At 39.5% G+C, this 27283-nt stretch overlaps 1 protein-coding gene across 2 annotated transcripts in view; it reads right to left on the reverse strand.

The window, feature by feature from the left end:
- ptprub (protein tyrosine phosphatase receptor type Ub) overlaps positions 1 to 27283 on the reverse strand; it is a 198377-nt gene that overhangs the window by 71017 nt on the left and 100077 nt on the right. For both annotated transcript variants that reach the window (XM_034697921.1, XM_034697922.1), the window contains exons 3-6: positions 25988 to 26259; positions 14072 to 14153; positions 7874 to 7989; positions 2095 to 2269 (exon numbers count right to left, since the gene is read on the reverse strand). In XM_034697921.1, coding sequence (XP_034553812.1) covers positions 2095 to 2269; positions 7874 to 7989; positions 14072 to 14153; positions 25988 to 26259 — 645 coding nt within the window. The remainder of the gene's footprint in view (positions 1 to 2094; positions 2270 to 7873; positions 7990 to 14071; positions 14154 to 25987; positions 26260 to 27283) is intronic.

The following is a 27283-nucleotide window of genomic DNA, read 5'->3' on the forward strand; positions in this document are numbered from 1 at the left end:
AGCTTTAAGGTCAGAAAATGTATGCATTACGTTTTTAAACCAGGTGAACAATATTTTCAGGCGTACATACGTCTGTATGAAACAGAGAAAACCTCCAAACTGGAATTCTTAAAAGTGCAAATGCTCTCACATTAACCTGGATCACTGGCATCAGTGAGCAACCAAAATAATCTTGGAATAAATAACTGAACACCATATTGACACTGATTGGACATTTTGTACAAACACTCATCCTTGAAAATCCTTAATCATTTTTACAGCCAAAATAAACATGTTCACAGCCTGGTTCAAAAACAGTTTTGATCTGATTAGCTCAATCTTTTATTTGTACACACTGTGCTAGGGTGATTTCTTTGTATTACTAATTAGCGTTTGAAGCTATTAAAGTTAGAGTTTTTCATGATTAGGGGCATGGCTGACCTGACTGACAGATCAGCACACTTCAGCTTTGAGTGAGGAGGCTAAAGGCCCGATTATCTCCACCTCTTTGCCTCTTGTTAGGTGGACTGTAAGACTTATGAGCCAGGATTTCCAATCTGGCAAGAGGCTTCAGAACTCTACTTGAGAAACCAATGGGTGACGTCACTGAGACTACATTCATGTTTTATACAACCTATGGTATAAGCCAGGTGTGTCAAATATACAGCCCGTGGGCCAAAACCGGCCCACCAGAGGTTCCAATCCGGCCCGCGGATGACTTCCCAAAATGAAAAAATTACAGAGAAGACATTAACTGCAATTTTTCACTAAAAGTAAGTGCTATATCAGATTTATTCTCTGGGGGTTGCATACAATCATTGTGCTGATGGAGAAACCTGTTCAGTTGGTGTGTCCACAGCAGGTTTCAGTCCTTAAAGAATATAATATTTGGCCCCACTATGAGACTCATCATGGCAAAAAATACAACAGCTGTTTTAGTAAAAATATAGTTCATTAAATGTGAACATTTTCAGAATTGACTAGTGCTTTCTGCACTAAAACTGAGGGCAACATTTGTAGTTGTCTTTCTTCATAGGTTATTATGTTATGATTTTACTGGTCCGGCCCACTTGATAACAAAATGGGCTGTACAGTATGTGGCCCTGAACTGAAATCAGTTTGACACCCCTGGTATAAGCTTTATGGTTCAAAAGTTTACAAATGAGCCTTTAACACACAGTTTAGTTTAGGGTTGCAGAAAATGTTGTCAGTTTTGCAGATATTTGGTCTAGAGTGGAGACTTGGAAACCAGAATTTTTTGACCTGATCATACCACTTTATCATCATTTTATTACTTTTTTAGGGACCATTAATGTCCATACAAATGTCATGGCAATAGTTCTTCAGATATTTAAATCTGTTAAAAAAGATGGACCAACCAACCCAATGGTGAACCCGCCAGCCAACATTACCGTATTACCAATAAATCTAAAACACCTCTTTTGCCCTGGAGCATACAGTCAAAGACAAGGAGATTTGGCAACCTTCACATCCTTTTTTCTCTGTCTTATCTTCTGCTCGCTCGGGGCTGGAGATTGTTGTGCCATCAAACCCTCCCACAGCCATGTCATTACTATGCTGTCAAAGCAGTGTCAGGCTGGGGGGCTGAAGTGAGTAATGGGAGTGAGGTCACCATCTGTGGTACATGATATGACAGGGTCTGCAGGAGTCCGAGTCAAGTGAGCAGCTTTTTGACAGAGAGCTGAAGAGCTGAGTGTGGCAGCCTATTTGACAACTGCAGCTCAGAAAACAACACGTGTCGGGGAGATAGTGTTGTGCCAGCCTCTGAGCCCTCGTGTGTGGAGCAGCCGTGCAATTTGTGATTAAGGCGTTATAGGGAAATCAATTGGAAATAGGTGTCTGGGATTTCCTCCATCATCCACAAACGATGTCCTGTGCTTCTTTTGAAATGTGTTCACACTCGTGGCTATCACTGCTTGTTAGGATCAATTTCGTTTTCAGTTCCTATTTGAATCACACGCAGTAATCCACTGTGACCAAGAAGAGCAGAAAATCCTATTATCATGTCAACAGCCGAAAAAATAATGGTTGGGAAGGATGAATCACAAGAGGGAGGAAGAGAACAACAAGATAGGAAGAGAAGAGTGTATTTACCTTTTACTACAAGTTCAGCAAAGTTTGAGACCCCGGAGCCCCTGGGGGACTGAGTGACACATCGGTAAAGGTCTTGGTCTGTTCTCTGGGCGCTGTCTAGCTGGAAGGATACCACAAAGCGCCAGTGACTCAAGTGCTTGACTGACGCCGCTGTTAAAATCTCCCCATTGTGTCTCTGGAAGGCAGGAAAGGACAGGGTCAGAGAAAAACAGAACGGGTCATCGTGTTCCACTCTCCCTCACACAAACACAGGTACATGTCATCTCAAACAGTGTTTGATGTGCAACAGCCACACAAATATACACATGGGCCACTGATTCAAACACACACACACACACACACACACACACACACACACACACACACACAGATACACACACACACAAACACACACACAGTTAAGAAAGGCTCTTTGAAGCTGAGGCAAGTATATTGTAACTGTTACTAAATTTCCTGGTATGAGATAAGCTCCCTAAGCCCTGGATCCAACACTTCTGATAATGCAACCCGCAAGGCTACTCATTGGTCTGTCTCAGCTTAATGCCTTTGAAACTCCACACCCTGAGTTTGTAATTGAGCTGCTACCTGTAATTCATCCAATAAGAATAACTGTTTTCACAGATTGACAAGCATAGAACATGTACCTTTATTGACTCTGTATTAGCAGAGTGACTCTTTAAGTTAAAGAAAGACATGAGAACAGTCTGGGGAATAACTCAAAACAGTCTCTTATCGAATAACCGCTATTAAAACACACAGGAGCAACACAGACTCTACATTATGGCTCATCCAGCTCCTGGATTTGGAACATTCAAGTATAAATGTAACACAGGCAGACAAACATTCTGATGAGATATTTAAAGCAGACACTGACTTGGCAGATTTTCATACTCTGACTGTGTCCAAACATGGGGCCAGAATAAGGCCAGTTATGCTCCTGCATTTGCTTAAGATATGGCTATTTTTTTGAGCCAGGACTGTTGAAAACTTGGACGGATCAAAAGCTATGCCACATGGAGCCAGAACTTTTAGAGCTACCCCTGGTGACTAGCTAGAGAACAGGTCATAAAGCCTACCTCCTCCACTATAACAGATAGAACACGGGTCAAACTACAAAATAAAAATACACAGCACATACAGTTGTATGTGTCAAAGCAGTTAGTTCTGTTCCTGATTTATTTGCAAGTGTTTCATTTTTCAGAAAGCTTAGTTTTAATTAGTCATTTGATGTTAGATAAGTGATTGACAGCTCTGATGGGCTCCTGCAGCGCTCTGTACTAGATCAGCAGAGTACAGGAGAAATGATGAGAGGTGACATAACAAGCACTAGCACAAGAGTCATTGAACTCTCCATAGCCATAAATGTCCACAAATTAACCCAATAAGCTGTTCTGCTGTGGACTGTCCCCACCTGAGGGATATTTGACATTGTATCTGTGAGTTTAAGTGTGTGTGTTTTGGTTATAAGACGGGGTATGACATCAGTTCAGTGGCTTAACCAGACAGATCTCTTCTACCTACGCCTTGGCTCCGCCATCACAATATGTTAGACCATATTTGGCTTCTCATGTCTCAATGGGAGGAGTTGGAGGTGCACTGTCTATATTTAATATGCAGCCAATAGTCACCGTCCTCATGTAGCTGAGGCTACCAAACCTGTGCCACCTGTGCACCATATTGCTGTGTTTAGTCCTGGTGCGCAGTGTGCATCTTTATTTGGCTTGATTCATTTTGCTTCAAGGAATGGTTAACCTGCCAGGTAAAGCTTTCTGGAGAAATTTGGGTCATAGCAGGAGTACATACTCTTTGGGCCTGATCTGCTAAAGGTTTGCGTGCATAACAACACGTGCAAACTTGACAGCACGCACAGAGCTGATGTACTAACCGGGTGCACCGAGGATTGTGTCTGTCAAATGAGCAAATTGAGTAAATCACCCGCAACACGCCCATAAGTAGCACATGCAATTGTTTTGTTTGCACAATTTAGCGCTCGTTATCTGGGATCTTAGTAGATCAGGCCCATAGTGTGGAATCTTATGTTTAATTTGAGAGTGTCTGGTGATATGGATTTAGATGTACAAAGTATCCATAAAGTAAAAATAGTTAAATTTTCCATTAAACTAGGGCGCTGAAATTTATCTTGATTAAATGAGTTTTATATTAGAGCGAAAATCTGTATATTGTGAGTTCTATAATTAATGTGCTCAAGGTTACACAAGTAAAAACATATTTTTAAAGCTCTTGCAAGGAACTTTTGGTTTGTAATGATTTTGGCGCCCCCTATAGACACCCCTCTATTTATAGAGTCAGTCCTGTAAGTAGCAGTGTCTGATATAATAAAACCCTCCTGGGGCACCATTGGACTAGCGGCCTGAGCAAGTGCCCCATATACGGAGGCTATAGTCCTTGTTGCAGTGGATGCAGGTTCGACCCCTGGCTTTCTCCATTTGCTGCATGCCTTTACCCACTCTGCTCCCCATATTTCCTGTCTCTCGTCAGCTATCCTATCCATCTAAAATCTAACTTTAAAGATAAAACAAAAGAACTTCTCCTGTCTCCTAACAGTCAAACCCATCACTTATCATAAATATTTGCCATGGAAATCTAAGTAAAGATGCTTCTCTGTAGCTGTTTATTAATTTGTGTGTGACCTTCCACAAAAAATCACCATCTTCTCACCAATGGTCTTGTTTGCATTTGTAAGTCATGCGCAGGCATCTGTATAAATTTGTTTTGTAACCACTTCAAAACTCCCCTCAGGATTTTTAGAGTAATTAGTATCTTTTTTATCCTTTCTCTCTTTCTTCCCTCCTTCTCCCACTCTCCTCAAAGCTTTCTGTTTTAATATGATTACATTATGTTTAGTGTATAGTAAAGTAGTAATGCAAAAGTACTTTCTTCTTTTCATGTATTTTTAATTAAAAGGTACACCCACCATCAAATCTCCACCATAAACGCACACAAACAGCCATTACCTACATTAGCCTTTGTAAGCAGTTATTGCCCAGTGAACTCCTGAGACCTGAAGCTAATAATGTAACAAACACACTTAACTGATTGCTATCTATGTCGCTTTTTATTAGATCTGAGCGAATTATAAAGCGGGATCTTCCAGTCTTATGCACTTTGATACACATGACGGAACCGTTTCTCTGATTTAATCATGCAATCAAACATGCTTTAACGACAACAAATGAAATCTTGTTAAAATAATAGTGATTATGGGGGTAATAGATGTCATGAATGTCGTCCCTTAATGAAGCCCATCTAGAACCTCACTCGTCCTCTGTGTATAAAGTTATTGAACTGAAAACATTTCGCTGCTCAGCAGTTAGAAAAGGGAGGCAGATGGGCTTAAATGCATTAAGGTTTAATCAGTGAGGGAAAAAGGCTAATGGATGAAAAGCAGATCACAGACCTTGTGTTTGGGTGAAAAACAAAATAAAGCAGGCTGGCTGAGGGATATCTCAAAGCAGGAACAACATAAACAGTAGTGAGTTGGTGCAGAGAGTGAGAAACAGAGGGAGGTAGTGATGTTAGAAACAGAACGCTGCTCACATGAATGTTGCATGATGCACCTTGCTGTTGCACTGTGAGAGGCATTTCTCACATTGTTACACACCATTAAAACCACAAGCATCCGTCAACTCTGCATAGTCTCAACAAAAGCACATTGAATGTGACAGTTTGTCTCACGTTTTCAGGCCATTCTCTTGGTGTGAAACGGTGGACATTAAAGATGATACTCTCTCTTTCTATTTGTACAGGATTCAGATCGTGTGAGCATGCAGGGACTCACATAGAGACCTTTGGTTTGTGCTAGGCTTCTGTTGTACCTCTGATTTGGACCTTCAAAAACCCACAGACCACACATATCTCATGCAGGGCCCTCATGAAGAAACACATAAACACACACCCGCTGATTAGGGTTAAGCAGGCAACAAATCTTGTGACCACAAGGAGAGAACAAAAATCTCAATTATACATGCACTCCACCATGCACTCAGTATATTTCATTTTCACTACCTAGCCTGTGGATCACAGTATGCTGGGTTAAATCAGGATAAATCAAGAAAGCTTGATATCACTTCATGTAACATAAACAATCTGGCTGTAGCTAATTGGCGAGGAAACGACAAAACGGTCTGTTAATCTAGTGGGCGTGTGCAGCCAAGACGGTGCTGCAGCTGGTGCATAAGAAACAATGAGCACAAAAGGGCACAACGAGAGACGGCAAGAATGATAAGAGTTCATGAGGACAAAACAGCTGAAACAGACACATGTGCAGCAGAAAGAAAGACGGCTGAGGAGAAGAGGACAGTAAAGATTGAGGAGAGGCAATTTAGTGGCCGGAAGATCTCATTACAGCAGATGCCTGTGTGGTTATGCCAGCTAATTACCAAAACAATTTGTCTTCATCCTTGTGTTGTGACCAAATGGGTGGTTTGATAAAGCGTGCAAAGCGGTGGGAGTGAGGAGGCATCAATTACATAAATCACACATCTCCTGGTTTCAAACAATACAGTAGGTTTGCCTAAGGTCAACCATGATTAACACTGGCGGGCTGTAGTGGGAGGTAAGATGTTGGCTCAAGCAGAGAATGTGTGGCTGCGCATTGTGATTGCACGAGGAGAAGAAAAAATGAGCCCTACAGCGCAGTAATGTTTGGTACTTTAATCAGAGCTACATAAAGAGGGGGATCTTAAGTTCCCCATTTATTCCCAGAGGAGGTAAAGACTGTATGACCTGCCTCACCTTCACAGAACAAGCCATTCTAGATAAAAAGACCGATATCCAAAGCACAGCACATGATCTGAATACAAACAGGAGGGGGTGAGGAACGCTATGATCTTTTAAACAGTGTAACTTTTCAAAGGCAGTGAAGTGAGGAGGCGCCAAGGCCTTCACGGCCTTCACAGCATTAACACTCCCTCTACTATCTGTGTTTTAGCGTAAACACGTCTGAGAAAACATAATGATTGAAGAACAGAGTAAACCCTGTTGCACTGATACAAGGTAACATCCTGTCCCTATACAAAGTTATATTGAGTGCTAGTGTAAAGCTACACATTTGATCTGGAATTAAGTGTTAATCTTAATTGTTCACTTCAGTACCTGAATTATCAAATTCACTTGAAAGAGATTCAAAACAACAACAAACAGACACAAAATGACAAGAAAAGTCCTAAATGTAAACCAAAATAAAAAAAGCACAGCTGCTTCAAAGAGATACAAAACGATAACAAAGCGACACAGAATGACAACAAAAGTCCTAAATGTAAACATAACAGAGAGACGTAGCAGCTTCAAAGAGATGCGAAACGATCACAAATACAACGATCACAACCAGACTCATAAACAACATCAAAGATATGTAAAACAAGTGCAAAGTGACACGAAATGACAAAAAAGTCATAAATGGAATGTTAAAAAGATAACTACAACAGCTTCAAAGTGATGCAAAACAGCCACACGCACATCAAACAACATGTTTAAAAAGCTAAACAACAAAAAAACACACAACATAACAGAAAATTATGTCATTTTTGTGTGGCTTATCTATTTTCTTAACAAAAAGGGGTCATGTTTTTACATGTTTGAACCCAGGGACCTGCCATTTCATTTTTTCCATGGCCTTAAATGTCTCTAAAAGATGGAGGACTTACAGATATACCAGCTTGTCTTGTGTTCTATTGACTGTTTCTGAGGTAAAAATATCAACTCACATCTAAGTCAGAGACAGGTTGCTTTCTGTAACCTCCACCATTAAATCACTGACCTCCAGCAGGAACTTCTCAGCCTCTGAAGCTCTTCCAGCAGCAACACATTGGAAGGTAGCATTTTGCCCGGCGTTGACCTCCTCGTCTCCGAGCCTCGAGAAGTGCGGCGCTTTATCTAAAGAGAGAGAGACACAAGAGGGAAAGCAGTGCTATCAAAACTCCATTACCTTTTTAGCTCGCTACTTTTCATCAATATACATAAAGTGCAGCTTTTTCAAGGCTCTTTTATTTTTTCAAATACATCAGCAAAGAAGAAAGAGCTCATAAAACTTGGTCTAGTACTTGTTTATAACTAATTCATAATCATAAACATTACTGAAAAACCTCAAGCAGTTGCAGGTTTTCTTAGTTTAATGAATTAAAGTAAAAATAACCTAAATTGCTATATCCATTTCCAATTCACTTAGCTGTAAAGGAATTATTATTCATCAATTCCATAAAGCAGAGATACAAAAAAATGTTAGCTAAAAAACACTGAAGCAAGTTTTCCAAAAGAGAAAAAAGTTGCAGTAGTTTTTTCTTTTATTCCTTTGGATTTTTTGAATGTTCTGACACTGGGGGGAAAGAGGTTGTTGTACACATACTTTTCACTTCTTCACAGCACACAGAACTTTGTGAGGATGAGAAGGCCTGTCATTACATTAACATATATTTGAACATAAGATTCAAAAAAAGTGTCAAGATGCAGTGTTTCTGTTGATGTGCAGATTATTTTGTCTGTTTTGAGAGGGTCATCCTGTGCCCATTACCAGTGACACAAATAACATCAGATTAGAGGTATTCTATACATGAACCACATGTGGGAGTGAATCTGCAGAAGGAAAGCCTCAGAGTGGGAATCAGTCCTCCACATTTTGACTAATAATGTCCCAGCATGCTGAGCGGCGCTACAAATGAGTCAGTGTGTGGGAGTAGCCCTCTCACCCATCTCTGTGATTAACAATAGACAAGTGAGATCCAGACCCCTGCAGAGTGAAATCACTGGGTAAACGCCAGAGATGATGTCTGCCATCTCAGAAAAATGGGGTAGGAGAAGACCACGTGTCACTCTGAGTGATTGACAGGGAGACATGGCAGAGCAGCAGTGAAGCTGAAGCATCAGGGGAGAGGAAAATGTTTGGGTCTCACACATCTCCTGCTTGGTTTTGTGTTGCTATCTTGCAGAACGGGGAGATGACAATTTGTTGAGCTTGTTTGTGTACAGTAGTAAGAGGAGGATGTTCACATCTGTACCCCGCAGGCGGCCATGTTTCCTTTGAGTGACTTTCCCTCCTAAGGTTAATTCATAATTCATGCCCGAGAGCCGAACATAAACAAACACTGTAATGAGTGAGATGGGAGGAAAAAGAAAAAACTCCATTTGGCAAGATCTGTGGTGTTATACAGCTAAATGTGTCAGATCTTATCCTCAGGACTTTTTAGTGTGATAAATATTTCATTGGGGTGTAACACTGGTAGCAAAGTCAAAGACTATGACTCGGGAGAATAAAACAAAAATGTCAACTATGCTTTATCGAAAAATCACAAAAAAGGAACTTGTTGAGCTTGTATTTTATTTCATTTTTTTAAGTATGTGACACTTCCCTCCAGTTTTCACTCCTCCTCTCCACACATGGTTCACTGCCAAGTGGTGCAGGCTGGCTGTGTGCCACATCATAAGGCATGCTCAGGTCTTGATGAGAGTCTTAATTATTTAATGGCCACAGTGGGAGCGTTCAGAAGATGCCATCTGCCGTCTAAGAGAGAAACAGGGTGGCGGACTGGGTGGTGTGCATGCAGTAAGGTTATGTACCACTCTCATAGAAAGTGTTATTAAATAAAATCACTGGTATATCACTGGTAGCCTGACATGCCTGAAAGTCACTCTCTAAACACAGATGACCGTGTTCACACAGCTGCTCGTTTTCTTTCACCTCATACTTAGAGTGGGAAGGACAAATGTTGTCATAGTGTCTCACTGCTTCATTTCAGGTTGTAGGTGGAATAAATGTAGAGTATCTAACAAATTATTTCACTTCTGGATTGATAAAAAAACAGGTTAGACAATGAAATGTGAAAATCCATAGGAGAGGCCATCTGTTTCTTATCCTAAAACAATCTGTTTCTTAACCGGTCAGCTAAGGTCAAACAGCAGCTAATGTTGACTCTTAGCCATGTGTTAGCTAAAGTGACCGAAAGCTCAGCGGCAGACAGAAAGCTAATATTACTATTTGGAACTTTTGACCTTTGATATAAGAAAAGCATGAATTCCTGACTGCTGAAATGTTGTCATGTCTCGTCGTTTGTGTTAAGTTGCACCTTTTACCTCTGTCCTGTCTTTCGTGTTTGTCATGTCCTTTTTTATTTTGTAGGCACGTCTCTCCTCTCGTTTCAGGCAACTTCACTCCCTGCCCTGGTGTTTATCCTCTGGGGTGATTGTCATCCCTGCCCCTCATTGTTTCCACCTGTGTCCCATTACCTCATGTATAAAGTCTGCATCTCCCTTTGTCTTGTGTCAGATCGTCGTGTCATGTACAGAGTCCATTTGTCTCGTTCAAGTTGTCAAGCCGTGTTCCCAGTCAAGTCAAGTTTGTACCCTTTTCCAGCATTGCTTTGATTTTTTGTTCCTGTTTGCATTACTAGCGTTGCTGTGAATTCTTGTTCTTTCCCACTCTATTAAAGAGTTACAAGTTATATGAGTTGAGCGTTTGTGTTTTTTTGAGCCGATCTTGTCAAATGTTACCTCTGAGTTTCCCATGACATTAAGATTGTGCCTCCAAAGAGTTTTATTTCAGCTAGTAAGTGGTTGAATGCTAATGTTAGCTGTTGTCAAACAGCACATCAGATATCTTTTTCTGCTTTGATATATGGCCCAAATTGTCCTCTGTTTTTCTCACCATCAGCTGTCTTTTCAGATGCTTATTTATCTGAATGTGGTAAAATGATAACGTTTGACAGACACCCTACATTTATACAACCAACAATTTGGAACAGAGCAGCACAATGTTAATACAGCATTTCAGCTTATTATCCTTGTCAACAGTAAGTGTGTTACCTACAAGTGATGTCAGTCAGCTCAGCCCCTTTGTTCAGAAAGAGGCCAGAGAACCCAACGGAAGCAAGTCTATCAAATGCTGCAGATGGGATCCGCTCTACCACGTATGCAAAAATACAGCCAAACTAATTAATAAGTGATTCAGAATGTCAGGCTGGTTACTGTAGACACAAGAGCACACCTTAATAAACCTGAATTTACAGAGGATGAACTCAATAGAGCAAAAGAAAGAGAGGAGAAACTTCTGTGCTAACTGGAGAGCAGTGTTCATTTTGGAAGCTTTTTAAGATCTTTTTCAGTCTTAGTCTTTGCCTTTAGATGTAAATGCATATTAGTTTTAATCACATTTTAGTCTATTATGGCCTTTAAAGTTTTATACCTAGTTTTAGTCATATACTTTTATTACATTTTTGTCATTTCTTCAAGTCAAAGTCTTGCAGCACTTTAACTTGTGTAATACCTTACTTGAATAATATAGCCTATAGAGTCTCTCACCAATGCAATGCTGCTGTGCTGTCCCTGCTGATCTACTAAGTTAAGGAAACTGCATTGCACAAAGATACAAAAGAGGTAAAAGTGATGGTGCAAAAACTAAACTATGCACAAGTAGAAAGTGTCCATAGTGTATAGTGTATAAATGTATATATTTATTATATTAAATTTATTTTATTTTATATTATTCTTATTTTGTTATCTTTTATTATTCTCTTTTAACGTTGGAAGTAAAATGTCGTACTCTCCTGTCTCTTGCTGAAAACTGCTGTAACAAAAAAATGTAAACCAATAGGGGATCAATAAAGTCCATCTTATCTTATCTTATCTTAATATGGTTGTGGCTTTGTTGCTGGCATGCACTGGGAAATTTTTTTTCATCAGTGAAAATGAGAAAGATGCGGTTAGCAGTTAGAATTTGTATCTACAGCACACTTGTTGTAGGAGAGTGACCAAGTCAACACTGCGCACCTCAACCAACTCAGCCTGTCACAAGGCTGCATTGCTTGTATTTTGACAAAATAGAAGTAGGGGAAAATATCATGGATTTTGAACGTCTGACAGTCCATCATCAGCATTTTTGTCTCATATTGTCTCGATAATCTTTTATTGAGTTTTTATTACCATGTGATGCATTTTTAGCTTGTCTTTGTCTCATCTTGGTCATGAAAATAAAGGTTGTTGACAAACATTTGTCTTCATAATATTTGGAAACAAAATGAATGCAAGTGTGTAAACTATGAGTCCATGCCCAGGAACTTAGAGAGCTTCTTGCTGTCATGAGTGGGACTTGGTAACAACAGTACGCATGATATTGGAAGATGAGATTTTATTTTGGTCTAAGTATTTATATCATTGAGTCTTTAATGAAGTTTGAAAGACTTCTATTTATATATTTTTATATATTGCACTGCCTCTTTAAAATGGCTCAGGGTGATATGGTTTGAGATTAAGTAAATGTGTCAAGAGTTCGATGTGCTGCACACGGGAGTTGTCCCGTGCTCTTTTTTCCCCACAGCCCTTAAGTATAATCAATTAAGTTTGGGAGGTTAATGCTGTTGCAATTTAACAGATCTGAAGAGATTAAACAAGTTATGGCGTTACAATAAATTTATCTTCTCAGAGTACACCACATTGAGCTGAAATAACAAACTCTACAGTGCTAGCACAATAATGTTTGGTTGTTTAATGCCTACAATGATGTCAAATGTATGCACTCATACAAAACATGCGATGAGGAGCAAGCGATTTGTCCTCAGATTGGAACACATTTTAAATACTTATTTAAAAAGCTGATTTAATTTGTGTCTCAAACATGAATCAAGTTATTTTCTCAAACGCTCTGGATGTGACGGCTCAATGTTCCTCTCCGCAACAAGCTTCACGCCCTGCAGGTTTTTTTGAAGAGTTCAAAGTTTTGGACCCACCCTGTCCTCTGCTGGTCCCACAACATAAACCCACAACCTACTGTCTGTCTTTGTGGTCAGAGTGAGGGGGCTGGGCAAGAACCCTGACTCCCCAGCGCCGTCGGCCCCGTCAGCTGGGAGCGAGACAAACTTTGTTTCTTTTTTTAACACTACATTTCCTTTCTCTTCAGTTCGCAAAAAAATCTCAATTTATCAGTGATGTGTACATCTTAGACCGGATTGGCTGGTAAGTGCACTGCAGGTGGAAGAACACGTGTGTGCCATGCACGACATTAGTGCAAAAACCAATAAGCTTTCTGACAGCAAAATAAGCGCAGAATAATACCAAATACAGCACACACTTATACCAACAATAATGCTTTGGTTGTTAAAATGAGCTAAATTACGTGGTAGAGTTGATCTGAGCTGAACGGCATTCCCTGAGGCTAATAAACTTACTACTGACAAGTACCTCAAACACCCCGACTTCAAAAAAGCGGAACTATCTCTTAAAACCCCCATTAGATAAAAAATAACCTTCCAAGCTTGAGTCAGTTATTTGAGTCACTCAAAGCAGTGTGAAACATGGCTGTTCAATGTGCTACTTGCACGTGTTCAGCAGTGGGTCACACAGGGAGAGAGCATGTGTCACAGAGAGACTTTGTCCAGGTATTGCTCAGGGGGTTTGCTAAATATGTTTTACACAGGGTCCTCAGGGGGTGACAACATACTGAACTGCTACCTTTGCTTTTACACCACTGACACAAATAGCCCTCACTGCAGGGAACCAAAGCTTACAAAACAAAATACCCCAAAGAGAAGGCATTTTCATAGAGCTTAAAAATGCAACACTTGTTAGAAAAAAAACCCTTTGTATGACGTGGGCCGGCATAAAGTTAAACCCTGCTTCCACTCAGGGCGAAGGTCATGAAAGAGAAGATATTTCAGAAAGCAAATTTGGGGTTTTACTGATTAACACATGTATTCATCTAGATTTCAAACAAGGCCAGCGACAGGGCAGCAGCTGTGTTGCAGGTGGAAGGAAGTGTTGGCATTAGGTGTCACAGTGTTTTAATGGTGTTGTTGCAGAATGCCCCAGGACAACATGCAGGAGTAACACAAAAGGCTGATCCACCAGAACTCTTCACCTCCTCTGGTTCATGTTTCATGCCGCATAAAAATGCAATTCCCCCCTCAAACCACTAAACCTTTTTGTCCTCCAGCACCTCCAGTAATTGCGATCCATTGTTAGAAGAGGCACTTACAGCAGGGATAGTTGAGCACCATGATGTCATCTAGGGCAATGTAGCCGCGCCGCTCTCTGGAAACTGTTGCCTCAATCAGCACCTGCAAAAGTGAAAGAACGTGAATACATAATGATCAGAGTTAATTCAAAAACCACAGCAGCTAAAGCATACACTCGTAGCTAACCTGCTGCTCTCGAAGCTGGAGCACAAGAGCAATTTTCTAAAGAACATGAAGAGCTGTGTGAATTCTATTGCTCTTGTCCCCTCTCAGTGACAGACGCATTAATTACAACACCAACGCCTCATTGTTGCTCATCTGTTGACCCAAAACAAAAAGACAGACAATGAGAGAAATAGGGAAAGACAGCAGCATAAAAATAGAGAGATGGATAAGTTCTACCGGAGTCCGCAGGGCCTGGAGAAATAATAGCTTTATCAGGAAGCACACAATGTGGTGCCTGAGTCATGAGCTCTATTCTCCATTCAGGGCGCAGGCTGCTGTGAAGCCATAAGAGCAGATAATACAGCTTGTACAGGGCCACGAGACTCAGGGGAGGACAAAGCTCCACACCATCCTGTAGACAATAAGCTGGATGAGCAGAGGGCTCACATGAAACCTAATCAATATCAAATCACCATCCTCAGGAACAGTGAGGGAGTTATGAGACGCAGGGGTGATGTTTGTTTTCGCAGCAGCAAGGACAGTCCTCCATCCGAACGTTTGATCGAAAGCCAGCTTCGAGTTATTGTTTCTTATAATCCTCTGACCAAATAATTACAACATGGCTCCCATCAGTGGGTCTTGATTTTTACTGAGAATGCCACTCTCAAACGCACACACACAAACACACACGCTCAAACTAGCAACCTTGTATAATTGAAGTCACTCTTAACATTCGTCTGATGCTTGTGTTTTACACACATAGTGCAAAAATGGAGCTCATTTTTCTCAAAGTCAGGACAGGTTCAATCACTTGGCTATTCACTGCAAGGATGAAAATCTTAAAAGCTGAATCTTCAGCAAAAAATTCTTCAAATGCATCAGGCATACAACAAAATAGTATCAATCATCACACAGGTTAAAGTAACTTCTCTAAAAATGTCTACACTGGCTCCAATATAATACTCAGGGCTTGATTCACAAAAAGGGTTACACGGCTTCAGTGCCATGAGCCAGAATGAACATCCTCTGATCCACAAGGGGTTCTTTCAAGGCAAAGAGAATAACTGTGAGCTGGTGTTGTTAGCATTCATTTAAATGAGCCATAATGTTTTAACCTGGAGCAAAATAGGCCCCTTTGTATGGAAACAAACCTCTTTGCAAAAAACACCATATTTTCAAACAATTGCGCTAACAGCTGCACTTTGCTGCTGCTGCTCTCCTTGTCTTGGCTTTTCATGTATTCACATTAAAAGGAGGGGAGGTATGCTCACCCCACCTCAGGCTTTGGCATTCCACATGAGCACTTGGAAGGGCAGGGAGCTCCCGGAACAGAGCCATACCGCCAAATATAACATAATGCATGCAAATTCTTTTGACGAGAGTGGTCGTGACTGAAATGGAATTTATACATTTTTATTCAGTGTGGTGATGGCTTTGATTGGATCAAAAGCTTTTGAAGGAAGTAGTAAAAGTTGCAGATGGATTTGCATTTATTCTACTCAGTTTGATACAATAGGGACACTTTTTTATCTCAGTTTGAGCAACTTCAAAAGATAATTTTTCCTGATAAATGTTTTCCTTAAAGGTAGAGGATATAAGAATGGGACTATTTTGCGATATCAGATTCTAGATTAGAACACTCCCATGCTCACCCCTCCCTTTGGCAAAGCAATGGTTGCCTTTGAAGACAAGAAGCTCCTGTGACGTATGATCAGTATGATCTTCTATTTGACAAGTCAAAAACATCAATACAAAATTGTTTCAGACAACAAAACCACTCTCTTCTTCATCATCTTCCTTTCATGCAGCCACTCTGTAAATACAAAGACACATATGTTTTTAGTTTGTCTGTTCTCTGCTACTGTAGAAACTTAGCAAGATGGCAGCCTGGAAGGGGACCCCCAAAGCAATATTAATAGTCAGGAAATGACATTCTAATTTAAATATACCTCATCATATTATTGTTGATTGTTGATATCTCATTAGATGTTTCAGCCTGAAACCAAAACCTGAATATCTGTTTTTTCTTCCTTTGATCACTATTTCTTTAAACTCTCAGCAACCCTTCATATTGTTACTTAAAGGTTTCTCCTGTTATCCAACAGTTTTTTTGCAGACATTGCTGGAGACATATTTCACAAAAAGAGTAGAACACTTCTAAACCCTGATCAATAGGACACAGAGATAACCCTTCCCACCATACTCCACTTCTGTTATCGCAACTAATATAGGAGTAACAACAAAATCTCCTGACCTCTGGCCTAAAAATCCAGCCCTCCACAGTCAGCAGGATGGAGATAGCCCACCTCCCCAGACTAGGAGAGGAAGACGAGTGATTACAGCAACAATTGGTGTGACAAGTACCCTGGCCATGCACCACCCCTAAAGGCAGCTACGTCGACACTTCATGATGGGGATGTGAGTAGATTGGGGTCAGCTAAAAAACTCCTGACAGGACGACACGCAGAAAGCCAGGTGTGCCTATAGGAGAGAGGGGAGGCCGGGAGCAGACAGAAGGAGAGGCTGAGTGGAGAGGGAAGTTCAAAAGGGAAAGCAGGCGGTTCAGGCCGCTGGGTCTCAGTGTTGGAGGGCGACCCTGCTCTGTCTTTACGGAAAAACACTGAGGCTAATCCGCTTCTGCCACAGTTAATTTTCTTGTTTGCTTCCAGACACTGTTGGAACCGGAGCTGGAAGATGCCACAGTTGTTGTTGTTTTTTTAAAGGATATTAACATTTCCTGTTTTCATCATTCCCCCTCTTCTGCCCTATTTCAGGTGGTTTATTTTCTTTGAAGCCTGCGCAGGATCCTTCCCTTTCATTCCACTCTTTTAGATTTTCTTTGTCTCTTTTCATTTCTGTTGCTGTCCATCTTTTCCCTATGCCTCCTTCTTTACCTCCTTCCTGGTGCGCTCCTGCATAAACATGCAATATTCACCTCTGTAATTACAGCACAGTATCCTCCGACATGTAGTTCTGAAGGAGCTGTATAAGCACACATTTGCACTGTTGTTAGGCTAACATCAAAATTAGCCAGAAACACCCATTAGGTTTAACGGTATACAAGGAAGAGGACAAAAAACGGTCTCTGAAAGCCTGATTGAAGGTGTTATTCCTCTTCGCTGCTCTAAAGCACTCAATAAGAGATTGATTACTGTTTAATCCACAGTCTTCTTAGCCATTAGGCTAGGAGGTTATTAAGAGCGAGACATCCAGAGCATTTATTTCAATAAACAACCTCCCCAGATTTTTATTGAAAGCCACTTTCCCAATGAAACTTTCCATGTGCCCAAACTTTATTCTAATGAATGGCTACTTTACTACCATGAGATTAAAATGCAGGAATCATCTCCTGAAAAAAATAATAAAAGTGTGACGTACAGTGATTTATGACTGGTATAAAATGCACATTAGGAGAACATATTACATTACCTTGTAAAAGTGGCTTTTAGAGGCTATTGTAATGTATACAAATCAAGAGACAATTTATCTGGCTCTATAAAGCAGCTTCTACCTTTTCCCATTCCAGGCGGGAGACACCATTAGGCAGAGGGCTTTCACTCACCATTACACGCAGTCATAGATAAATAACTCCATAAGTATTCACAGACTAAAGGTCACATGGTGAAGTAAATCTGTTCAGGTGGAAAATGTCAGAGGATAACTGTCTGTGTCTGAAATACAGTGGAAGTGTGAGGAATATAGCTCAGTATATTTTACCATAGCCACAGGCTCAGCTTGCAGGACTCTGAGCAGGCAGCAGCGGGAAAATAGGAGATATTATCAGACAAAGCTGAGACATGATTATCCTCATTTACAAGTCTTTGATGTGCCAGCGGCTTTCAAATTTGTTCGTTGTTTTTTAACAAAATGAGTCTAATAAGTAAACAAGATGGCCTTATGGGGAAATTTATGACTCAGCATGTCTGGGTGAAAAGGTCAAGCTAAGGCTACGTGTGATCAGACCGAGACAAAACAGTGTTTGAGAAACAACAGGAAATTATTTTGCCACTATTGTCTCTCAAAGCAAGCCTGCTTTTAGGAAGAAGAGTAACCATACTGTTCCAACTAATTTTAAAGTCCTATAAACATAAATTAAATTCAAACTAACCTGCTAGTCTAAAGGTAAGAAAAAACTTAGAAAACAGTCATCAGAAATCATTAACACGGCTAAACACAGGTTCATGGAGTCTACAGCCCCAACTAGTGGTGGTTGGCTGCACTACAGCTTAGACACAACATGTGACCTGCATTCAGACCAATATTAATAAAGGTATAAATAATTGTGCACCAACAAGTAAAACCTGGTGCTGACTAGCATGGGTAAGGATGTTTAAACATTAAGTGACTTAACACGCTCATCTCTAATCCATACTACTTTGGAATTTTGTGTTAATCTCAGGGTTAGCTAGCCTAAAATAGATTGGCTAGGTTCAACACAAAGTATACTCCAAGCAGGCTCAGGGTGGTAACAAGACTCCAGTGAGTTCTTCTTCTTCTCTTGGTTTATCAGTATATCATAAACAACTTTAAGGTGCATACCACCACCGCTTTTAAATTCTGCCTGCCAGCCTGTGTCACATAAAAGTAAAGAGCACCCTCCTGAGAGCAAGAGATGGTCAAGTATGGTCTCATCTCTCTGGACACCTTTAAGTCTATCTTAAATGAAAGAAAGACCCCAGAACAGTGCCTGTGTTTTTAAAATGCTGTTTTATATTCACAAACTGCACTTTACTTGAAAATAAGTTGCACTTTTTAAATTATTATTGTTTGCTTCTACATACTGTCTGCATATATGTTCCATGTTGTTGAGTTGTGCCATTTATTCTGACGTGTGCTGCTGACCTCTTGGCCAGGTCGCCCTTGAAAATGAGGTCTTGATCTCAATGGGACTTATCTGGTTAAATAAAGGTTAAAAAATAATAATAAAGTATACAACCCAACCAAAACCTCAAACTATTATGTTGGATTTTGCTCTGATGAAACAAACAAGATACTATTTACATATATACAAACATAATTACACAAGCTCCTGCAACAAACTTTTGGATTTTGTTGATCTTGATGGTACTTCATAAATATTCACTGATTTTTCCTCTAAATGTGTGGGTTAAGCTTCAGACCAAATTATCTCGTCCTGCTGTCTCATAATAGTCAGATGTATCACTAATCATGAATATTCGCAAATAACTCAATGACTCAAAACTGAGCAAGTGTATTTTTTATGTTTAATAAAAAGATCTTATTATACTTAATATAAGCCACATTCACTTGACAAGTTCAGAAACATGTCTTATATTAAGATCTTAAAAAAATAAGGCCTGACTTGCTTGTAATGAGTAAGAAAATCTGCCAACTGAATAGGAACATTTTACTTGTGAATGTCTTAAAATAAGGATAATGTCTTAATTCAAGAAACTGAAGTAGTTTTTTCTAATAATATTCATTGGCAGATTTTTATTTTTTTTACTAATTACGAGCAATTCAGGCCTTAGTCATGGCCGGTGAAATCCTAAAATGAGACATTTTGTTAGACTTGTTTTGACGTCTAATAAGACATTTTATACTAGAAATAAGACATGACATAACTCATGCTTGGTTTTTAATTTTTTGCATTGAAGGCTGTTTATAAAACCTACCATATAGCAAGTTTATTATAGATGTGTAGAACATGATTTTCTTTTTTAGCTCATAGGTAGACATCAGTATCCATTTCAGTCTGTTATAAGTAGCTAACACTACTTACAGAAGCTGTAACTATGATGGAAAAAACAATTATTAGTTTTAGGAAGGGTTTAATTGAAACTACGAATCAATTAGTAATCACTGGCCTTGCAGTGCTTATAAATGATCTGAGACAGAACCGGAGCAAATTGTTGTAATACTGAAATAAACTGTTAAAATTAAAGCCAGCATTGGTCTCAAAGCAGTCATAATGTTTACAGCTCAAAAACTGGTTGAATCTTGCAGGAACAGTTACACTCACAGGCATTAGATTGATATTGATCGGCTCTTCTTGCTCTTCCGAAGCAAAATCAACATATTTTCCAAATACTGAATTATACCTTTAAAACAATTCTCCATTGACAGATTGTGTTTGTTTATGATTCCAACCAAAGTAGCAGTAAAAATAATCCTTCCTCGAGTTTAAACACTGTATGAAATGAGGGAGAAGTTAAAAATTATTGACACTTCTGAGGCTGACAGTTTCAGATCAGCTGATGTTTGGATTGAATATTACAGTGAAGTCTTACTCAAGCCAAGCTATCACATGACTTGCATGCATGTGCATGAATAACAATTAGACTGAAGAGATAAACTGAAGAAAATTTGACTTAAAAAGTGAGTGTTATGTCAGTCGTCACCGTCAGGTAGACACCTTCTATCTACAAAACCACTACTTTCCAAAAAGTTTAAAAAAAACTATGTTTTTCACTTACCTAAAAACTGCAGAAGATTCAACTACAAGTTGTTTTTTTTAATTCTGTTCATTCATTAATTCAAGAAAGTCAACTGGCGGGTATGAAGGGAGGTTAGTAGCATTGATTCATGCAAATAATTTAAATGTTGAAATATGGAGATACAAGGTTTCTGCCCAACAGCAACAATATAAATGAACATTTTCAAACTAAGTATATGTAAAAATCGACATGTGGAAAAGTAAGGCAATACATGAGTGGGAAAGTCAGGAGAAGATTCTGACATTTGGAGGGAGACTAAGTGGAGAGATGAAAGCCAGAGATGGTAAAGAGAGGAGTGGGACACGTCTCGGCTCTAGTTGTTAGTCTTGGAGGGCTGGATAACATCTTTAATATTTGATAACAAGGTTCTCCTGGTACTGCAAACATTTCTACCAATAACAGGCAGAGAGAAATATGGCAAAGTACACCACACACACACAGACGTACAACATCTTCAATCAGGACATGTCAAGGTGATCCTACACTCTTGGATTTCTCCAAATCCCAATCTCCCAACTGTAATAGAAGAAAGTTGTGTGTGTAATGCTTGTCAAAGCTGACATTAATATAAAGTGCAAACTGATCACAGAACAGCCCTGAACTTATGATTAACACCAATAAATCGCAATATGGATGTGTTTAGAGAAAGTCCTGCATGAATGATAAAATTATGCGAAGTGCTCAAGCCGTAAGGAACCAAGACTATAATTTTTCATTTCACCAGGCATGTGAAAAAAAACATAATGAGATGATTTAAGTGTTCAGAATAATAATTTTCTTAGTATTTGGCTCTGATTAAAGAAATGCTTTTACTGTTTTAATTAACTTTCCGATTAATGTTTTTAAGACACAGAACAAAAACTGTGCATCGTGTAAACAGAGTATTCTACTACACCCTACATCTGATTCTAGAGATGAGCAACCTTGAGACTTATCTCTTACATCTGTCTCTGTGTATTGAAAAAGGCTACGCTGACATTTTGTATCCTGGTGCTGTAGGCAAGGAAATGGGAGCTCAATATGACCTGAAATCTAATAAGGTGGGAAAAAAATGTGGATATAAAATCCATCTCTAAAATGAATGGTCCTGGGATTTATGTCACTCACGAGACAATGATAAGAAGCACATATTCTCCTCCTCTGCTTCAAAGGAGGTTTGCTGGTTCAATGAAAGGGTGTATGTGTCTACCTATCACTTAAAATCCAAAGTGGTTGAATTAAACTTACTGAGGAGCTGATACAACTCAAACCCTCTGGTATTTAAAGTCACACAAGAGACATCTGATGTTTTATATAGCTCTAAGTCTCATTGCAAGAAAACTGTGTTGAAGCAGCCTCATACCTGCCAGTTAACAAAAGAGGACAGCTAGAGACATTAAAGAAAACATTCAGCCTCACACCCTTTTACCCCTTTCTTTTTTGTCTGTGTAACAAAAAGCAGCGGCGTGCTGCAAAGCGAGACCTTGTGTCATTCCACAGTGATGAGGTTTTTGGCTGCAGAGGGATTAACAATGTAAGCTTTGCTATATGTGACTTTGAGCAGGGCAGTTTGTTTTGCTTGCTTTGTGCTGGGAAAAAGCTCAAGCTGGGGTGAGTAAAATAAGTGAAATGTGAAAAGCGAGAGAAAGCAAAGAAGAGGAGGAGGGCTGTTTTTATTTTCCCTTACATCCTGCAACCAGATACTTCACTCTGAAACTACAAGTTTTTGGGCATCAGGTAGGATCAAACCTTAAAGTAAGTTGTTAGCAAAAATGAAGTGGGACAAAGTATTTATGTTTTTGTTTTGATCTGGATTAAACTTTCACATTGTTTCCTTTTTTAAAAGCTCTGTGAGTTACTGGGATACATTTGGTCTATAACATCAGGATTATCTGGATCCCAGTGCAGAGCAGGTCTCTCTGAATTTCAGGAATAAAGCGTCATAAAAATTTTAAACTCAAAAAAGGTTGGTTATATGCACATCACATAGAAGCAGCAAGAAAAAAAGCAGAGTACAAAACCACAGTGTGCTCTCCTTGTTGTGGTCTAATAGACTTGTTGTGGCGCTGAGTGAGTGCCGGCTTATTTTCTTTCTCAGACTTTTGAACAAGTCAAACATTCAACATTTTAATGATGTAGCATATAATACTCATATTTTGAGTATGATACCTGTTACTACAACAAAGAAGATCAGGATGACACAAGGCTTCTCATGAAACTTCCACTGCAATAAAGCAGCAATTAAAATTAAGGGCCTAATTCACAGAAGGTTTTTGCGCCTGCTACACCTGTGCATACTAGCCAAAAAGAGCCTCATTGCAAATAACACCTGATTCACAAACAGTGGCTGTAACTGCACTGCACAGTTAGAGTGACATATCTAATAACTGCTGAGAGTTGGTGGTAAGTGTGCTGGAGTTTGTCAAGCTGGATGGCTTAAGATAATACATCTGTATATAAAGTATGTTAATATTACTTTGACATAACAATTTTTACATAACCAGTGGTCTGTGGCTCAGCCCTGCACACACAGACTGTGCTAGACTTTCTCTCTCCAGTCAGCTCATGGTTTATGTGGATAGAATTCAGCACTCTCAAGAATAGAGTGCACATTGCAGCTCTGCAGAGAGTGGAGATGTGGTAAGTGTGTGAATGTGTACGAATGAGATTAGCTAATACTGATGGTTCCTTACATTAGCAGCCTCTACCATCAGTGAGTGAATGAGTATGAATGGGTGAATGCGGTTTTCATACAGTTTTCATATTTTTTTTTTCATTTTTGGAAACACTTTTTGTTACATTATTGTTGGATTAAAAGTACTTAGTAATAAAGTCTTGAGTCTGAAGTCATGAAATAACCACACAAAGAGATTTTGATATCAAACAAATATGAACTTTTCCTTTCAGTTTTCACTTTATGTTAGTTACAATGAAGAATTTGACCAACTGCATATTGTTTTTACCAAAGAGGTCTTCATGGGACAACCTGAACTCAACTGCTCTCAAATAAAAACCCTCCCTCTGAGCCTTTGATTGCTGGTTGCCCTACCTGTTACATAGCTAACGGCCTAGATTTTAATATGTAGTCCAATTTGGAGTTCCGTTAATCCTGATTTGGTAATCTTGACAAATTTGGATTAGGTTCTGGGTGATCTAATCCAATGTTGCTTTAAAAAACACACAAAAGTAAGATAGTTTAGCTGAACCTTAAAAGTAAAAGATGAATTTCCAAATCCTGATAATTGAGATTTAAACTACTGGGCTCTGGTGACCAAACTTAATCCAATAAAACTGAGCGCTGTGTTTTCAGCTACGTAACATCAAAGCTAGGTCATTAGAGGTTTAAACCTTTCCATGACAAGCTTCATTGTCTGGACTTATTTCAGTGTGAGGCTTACATCCTTCTCCAATTCCAGCTTTCTTCTTTTCCTCATACACTCATTTAGATCCTTCTGTTTCTGTTAGAAGCCACAGCACAATTCTTCCTCACCTATGAGCATTCACTGTTTTCTGGGAAATCCAGGACTATGAAACAGAAAAATACACAACCCCACTTTGAGAGAGAAGGGGCACAGGGAGATCAGCTAAGTACACTGGCAGATTCACTCTCTGTTGAAACACTTGACAGAGAAAGAAGAGGCAGGATAAAACATGACATTGTAACATTCGTGACTTCTCTCTTCTGATGTGCTGATAGGGCAGAGTAGCAGTTTGGGGTCTGTTTCATAACACAGAGATCACAGTTTAGCTCTCACTACAACTACATCCATCAGCAGTGAAGCGGTCCTTAGTGAGACACTCGACCGTTTTCAGCACACTCATTGTTCAACATTCAGCATGAGAGCAACAGCTATTTAAAACATTTAATAAGGGTAGTGTAAAAGTAATAATTCCCACTGAAAGTGCCATGAATAATTTGTGAAAAACTGAGCTGATGAGCACTTTCACTGGCAGGAGTCCTTGCTAGTTTGTTTGTGAGCAGCTGTACCCAGTGGTGCTAATTGGTAGCGCTTACGGTCATTTTGTAAACGGAGTTGTGGCAACTGAGTTGAAAAAATAAAGTTAGCAGCCTCATCTGTAGTAGCTAGGGTTTGTTTGCATAGACTGTGGTTTTCTACAGGGATAATATGAAGCCCAACAGTGGAGGGCGCCATTTTGGGAAAAGTGACAAAGCCTAACTTTCATTAAACCTAAAGAAAGACAAAGAGGTGGAGCTTACACTCTATAAGCATCAACTACAATGCACTCAACTGTCAGTCAACTTAGCTGTGCACTTAGTAATGCATTTTCTGGTATAACACTTGGCCTTAATATAACCAAAGCAGTTGTCTCATCAAACAAAACCTGATACAGTTGGTGCAAATAATAAATGAACCACAAAGCCCAAACCATTATTCAACCAGGCAGTAAACATGTTTAATTCTGCTTTAAAGTGGTTATTTTCACATAGGATCAAATGGGGATCCATTTGGTCCATCTGCTTTGGCTTTATTATTCAACATCACAGGCTGTCAATTGAAAATTTCCATTTCAGTGGTTGAAAATGAAGCCCTTATCTCCCTGTAAATGTATGTCGCTATGAAACACAAACACTAGATAATGTGTTTGAGTGCTCCTTTTGGTATACCACATGTATTCGTTACTGTTGGCTTTATAGCTTACCATATTTTTGTTGAAAGATTGTACAACAGTGTCACCCCACATGTTTGTACAAAGGACAATTATTTACTTGATGAAGGTCAGGCTGGGCTGAACAGGTTTTAATTAAGTCTTGAGGATTGACAGTTCTTGATAAAATGCACACCACTCAACTTAATTGCTTTTTGACAGTTCTGCAGAGCTGCAGAAAAAAAAGGATTAATTGAAGGATATCCCTCACACTCACCTGACTGTGCCATCGACAGACCACAGCACACCAGGTGCCTATTTGAAATGCCAGTCAATCCCCATCCACTGTGAGTAGGTAATGACATGCTATGCTAATTAGTAGGGATGGCTAAATACTCTGTGCACAGGTCTCAACGGGTGGAATATCAGGCATGCCCACTGGAGACCCAGTTAAGGCCTTCGAGCTCTAACATCGGGTACATTCACAGGGGAATCGATGCTAATTAAATTGCAAATGCAGGTAATTAACACCAGATTCAGCTCGAGGCTAACATGAATGGTGATCAACAGAGGTTTACAGTGTTACATCTTTCAGCTGCTGAAGATGTTGGTCATTGGGTCTGCAAATCTTTAACAAGAAAGTCTTAAATGTTGAACTCATCAGGGTCAGGGGAGTAGCTTCCTTCATTAAAACACTATGCATCAATGTTATAAGTTGGCACATACCTGGTATTCATTGGGCCAGAAGGTGCTGACAGCCAGCTCCACCTGGTGCCACTGTTTAGCGTGAGACCCAGACGTGTTCCACACCGGACTGCCAACCGGACCTCCGTTCACTCGCACATAAGCCCTCAGGGCCCCTGGACTGTGGCCATCCCGACTGTACAGGAAGTAGCTGAACTGGACGCAGTGAGTGTCATTTTCACTCAGGGTCTGCAGCAGCAGCTGAGCACGATGACCCACGGCATGCTGGGAGGAGTTCACCAACATATAGGATCCTGGAAAAGGAAGAAATTAATTTGTTATTCAACTTTACTGACATTTTCCTATGAGCCTGTTCTCTGAATGCAAAGACATGCTCTTGTGAAGAATTCATGTTGTGAATGACAATATTAAAAGTTATTAAAGTTTGGATGATTGGATTTGAAGCCAATCTATGTATAACTTGACTGTTAGGTAGAAGCTATTTTCTGCCTCAAATGCATTGTAATTTTTGGTTTACTTTAAATAACAGTGTTCCCTCTGCACCAGCTGTCATATACGCATTAGAAACACATCCACAAGTTACAGCAGTGAAGCATGAGTTTTGAAAGTTAACAAGCAGCAAAAATGCCTGCAGCATTGAATCATTTTAAATTGGAAATTAAAAGCCACAAAACAGACACATGCACTGTCTCCACAGCTCTTTTTCTAGAGGGAGGAATAACACTATATTTTTTGTGTATTTTTAATCAATAGATAATTTAGTTTTTTATACTCTAACAAATGAAAGCTATTAAAGGCGAAATTATATGTAACGTACACCCCCTCACTCTGTATTATGAGTTGTACACTACCAGTCAAAAGTTTGGACACACCTTCTCATTCAATGTTCTTTATTTATTTTAATTATTTTCAACATTGTAGATTAATACTGAAGACATCAAAACTATGAAATAATCTGGTTTTGCCAAAATATGGATTACAACAGTAGTCAAATAGGGCTATCCATTGTGTGCTAACCCTACCTCTGAACAACACAACTGATGGTCTCAAACACATTAAGAAGGCAAGTCATTCTACAAATGAACTCTTGACAAGGCTCATGTTAATTAGAAACCATTCCAGGAGACCACTTCATGAAGCAGACTGAGAGAATACCAAGAGTGTGCAAAGCTGTCATGAAGGAAAAAGGGGGCTACTTTACAGAATCTAAAATATAAAACATATTCTGGTTTAACACTTTTTTGTTAGTTAAATAATTCCATATGTGTTCTTTCATAGTTTTGATGTCTTTGGTATTAATCTACAGTGTTTCAAATA

This window comes from Notolabrus celidotus, chromosome 12 (assembly GCF_009762535.1).
Source record: "Notolabrus celidotus isolate fNotCel1 chromosome 12, fNotCel1.pri, whole genome shotgun sequence".
NCBI lineage: Eukaryota > Metazoa > Chordata > Actinopteri > Labriformes > Labridae > Notolabrus > Notolabrus celidotus.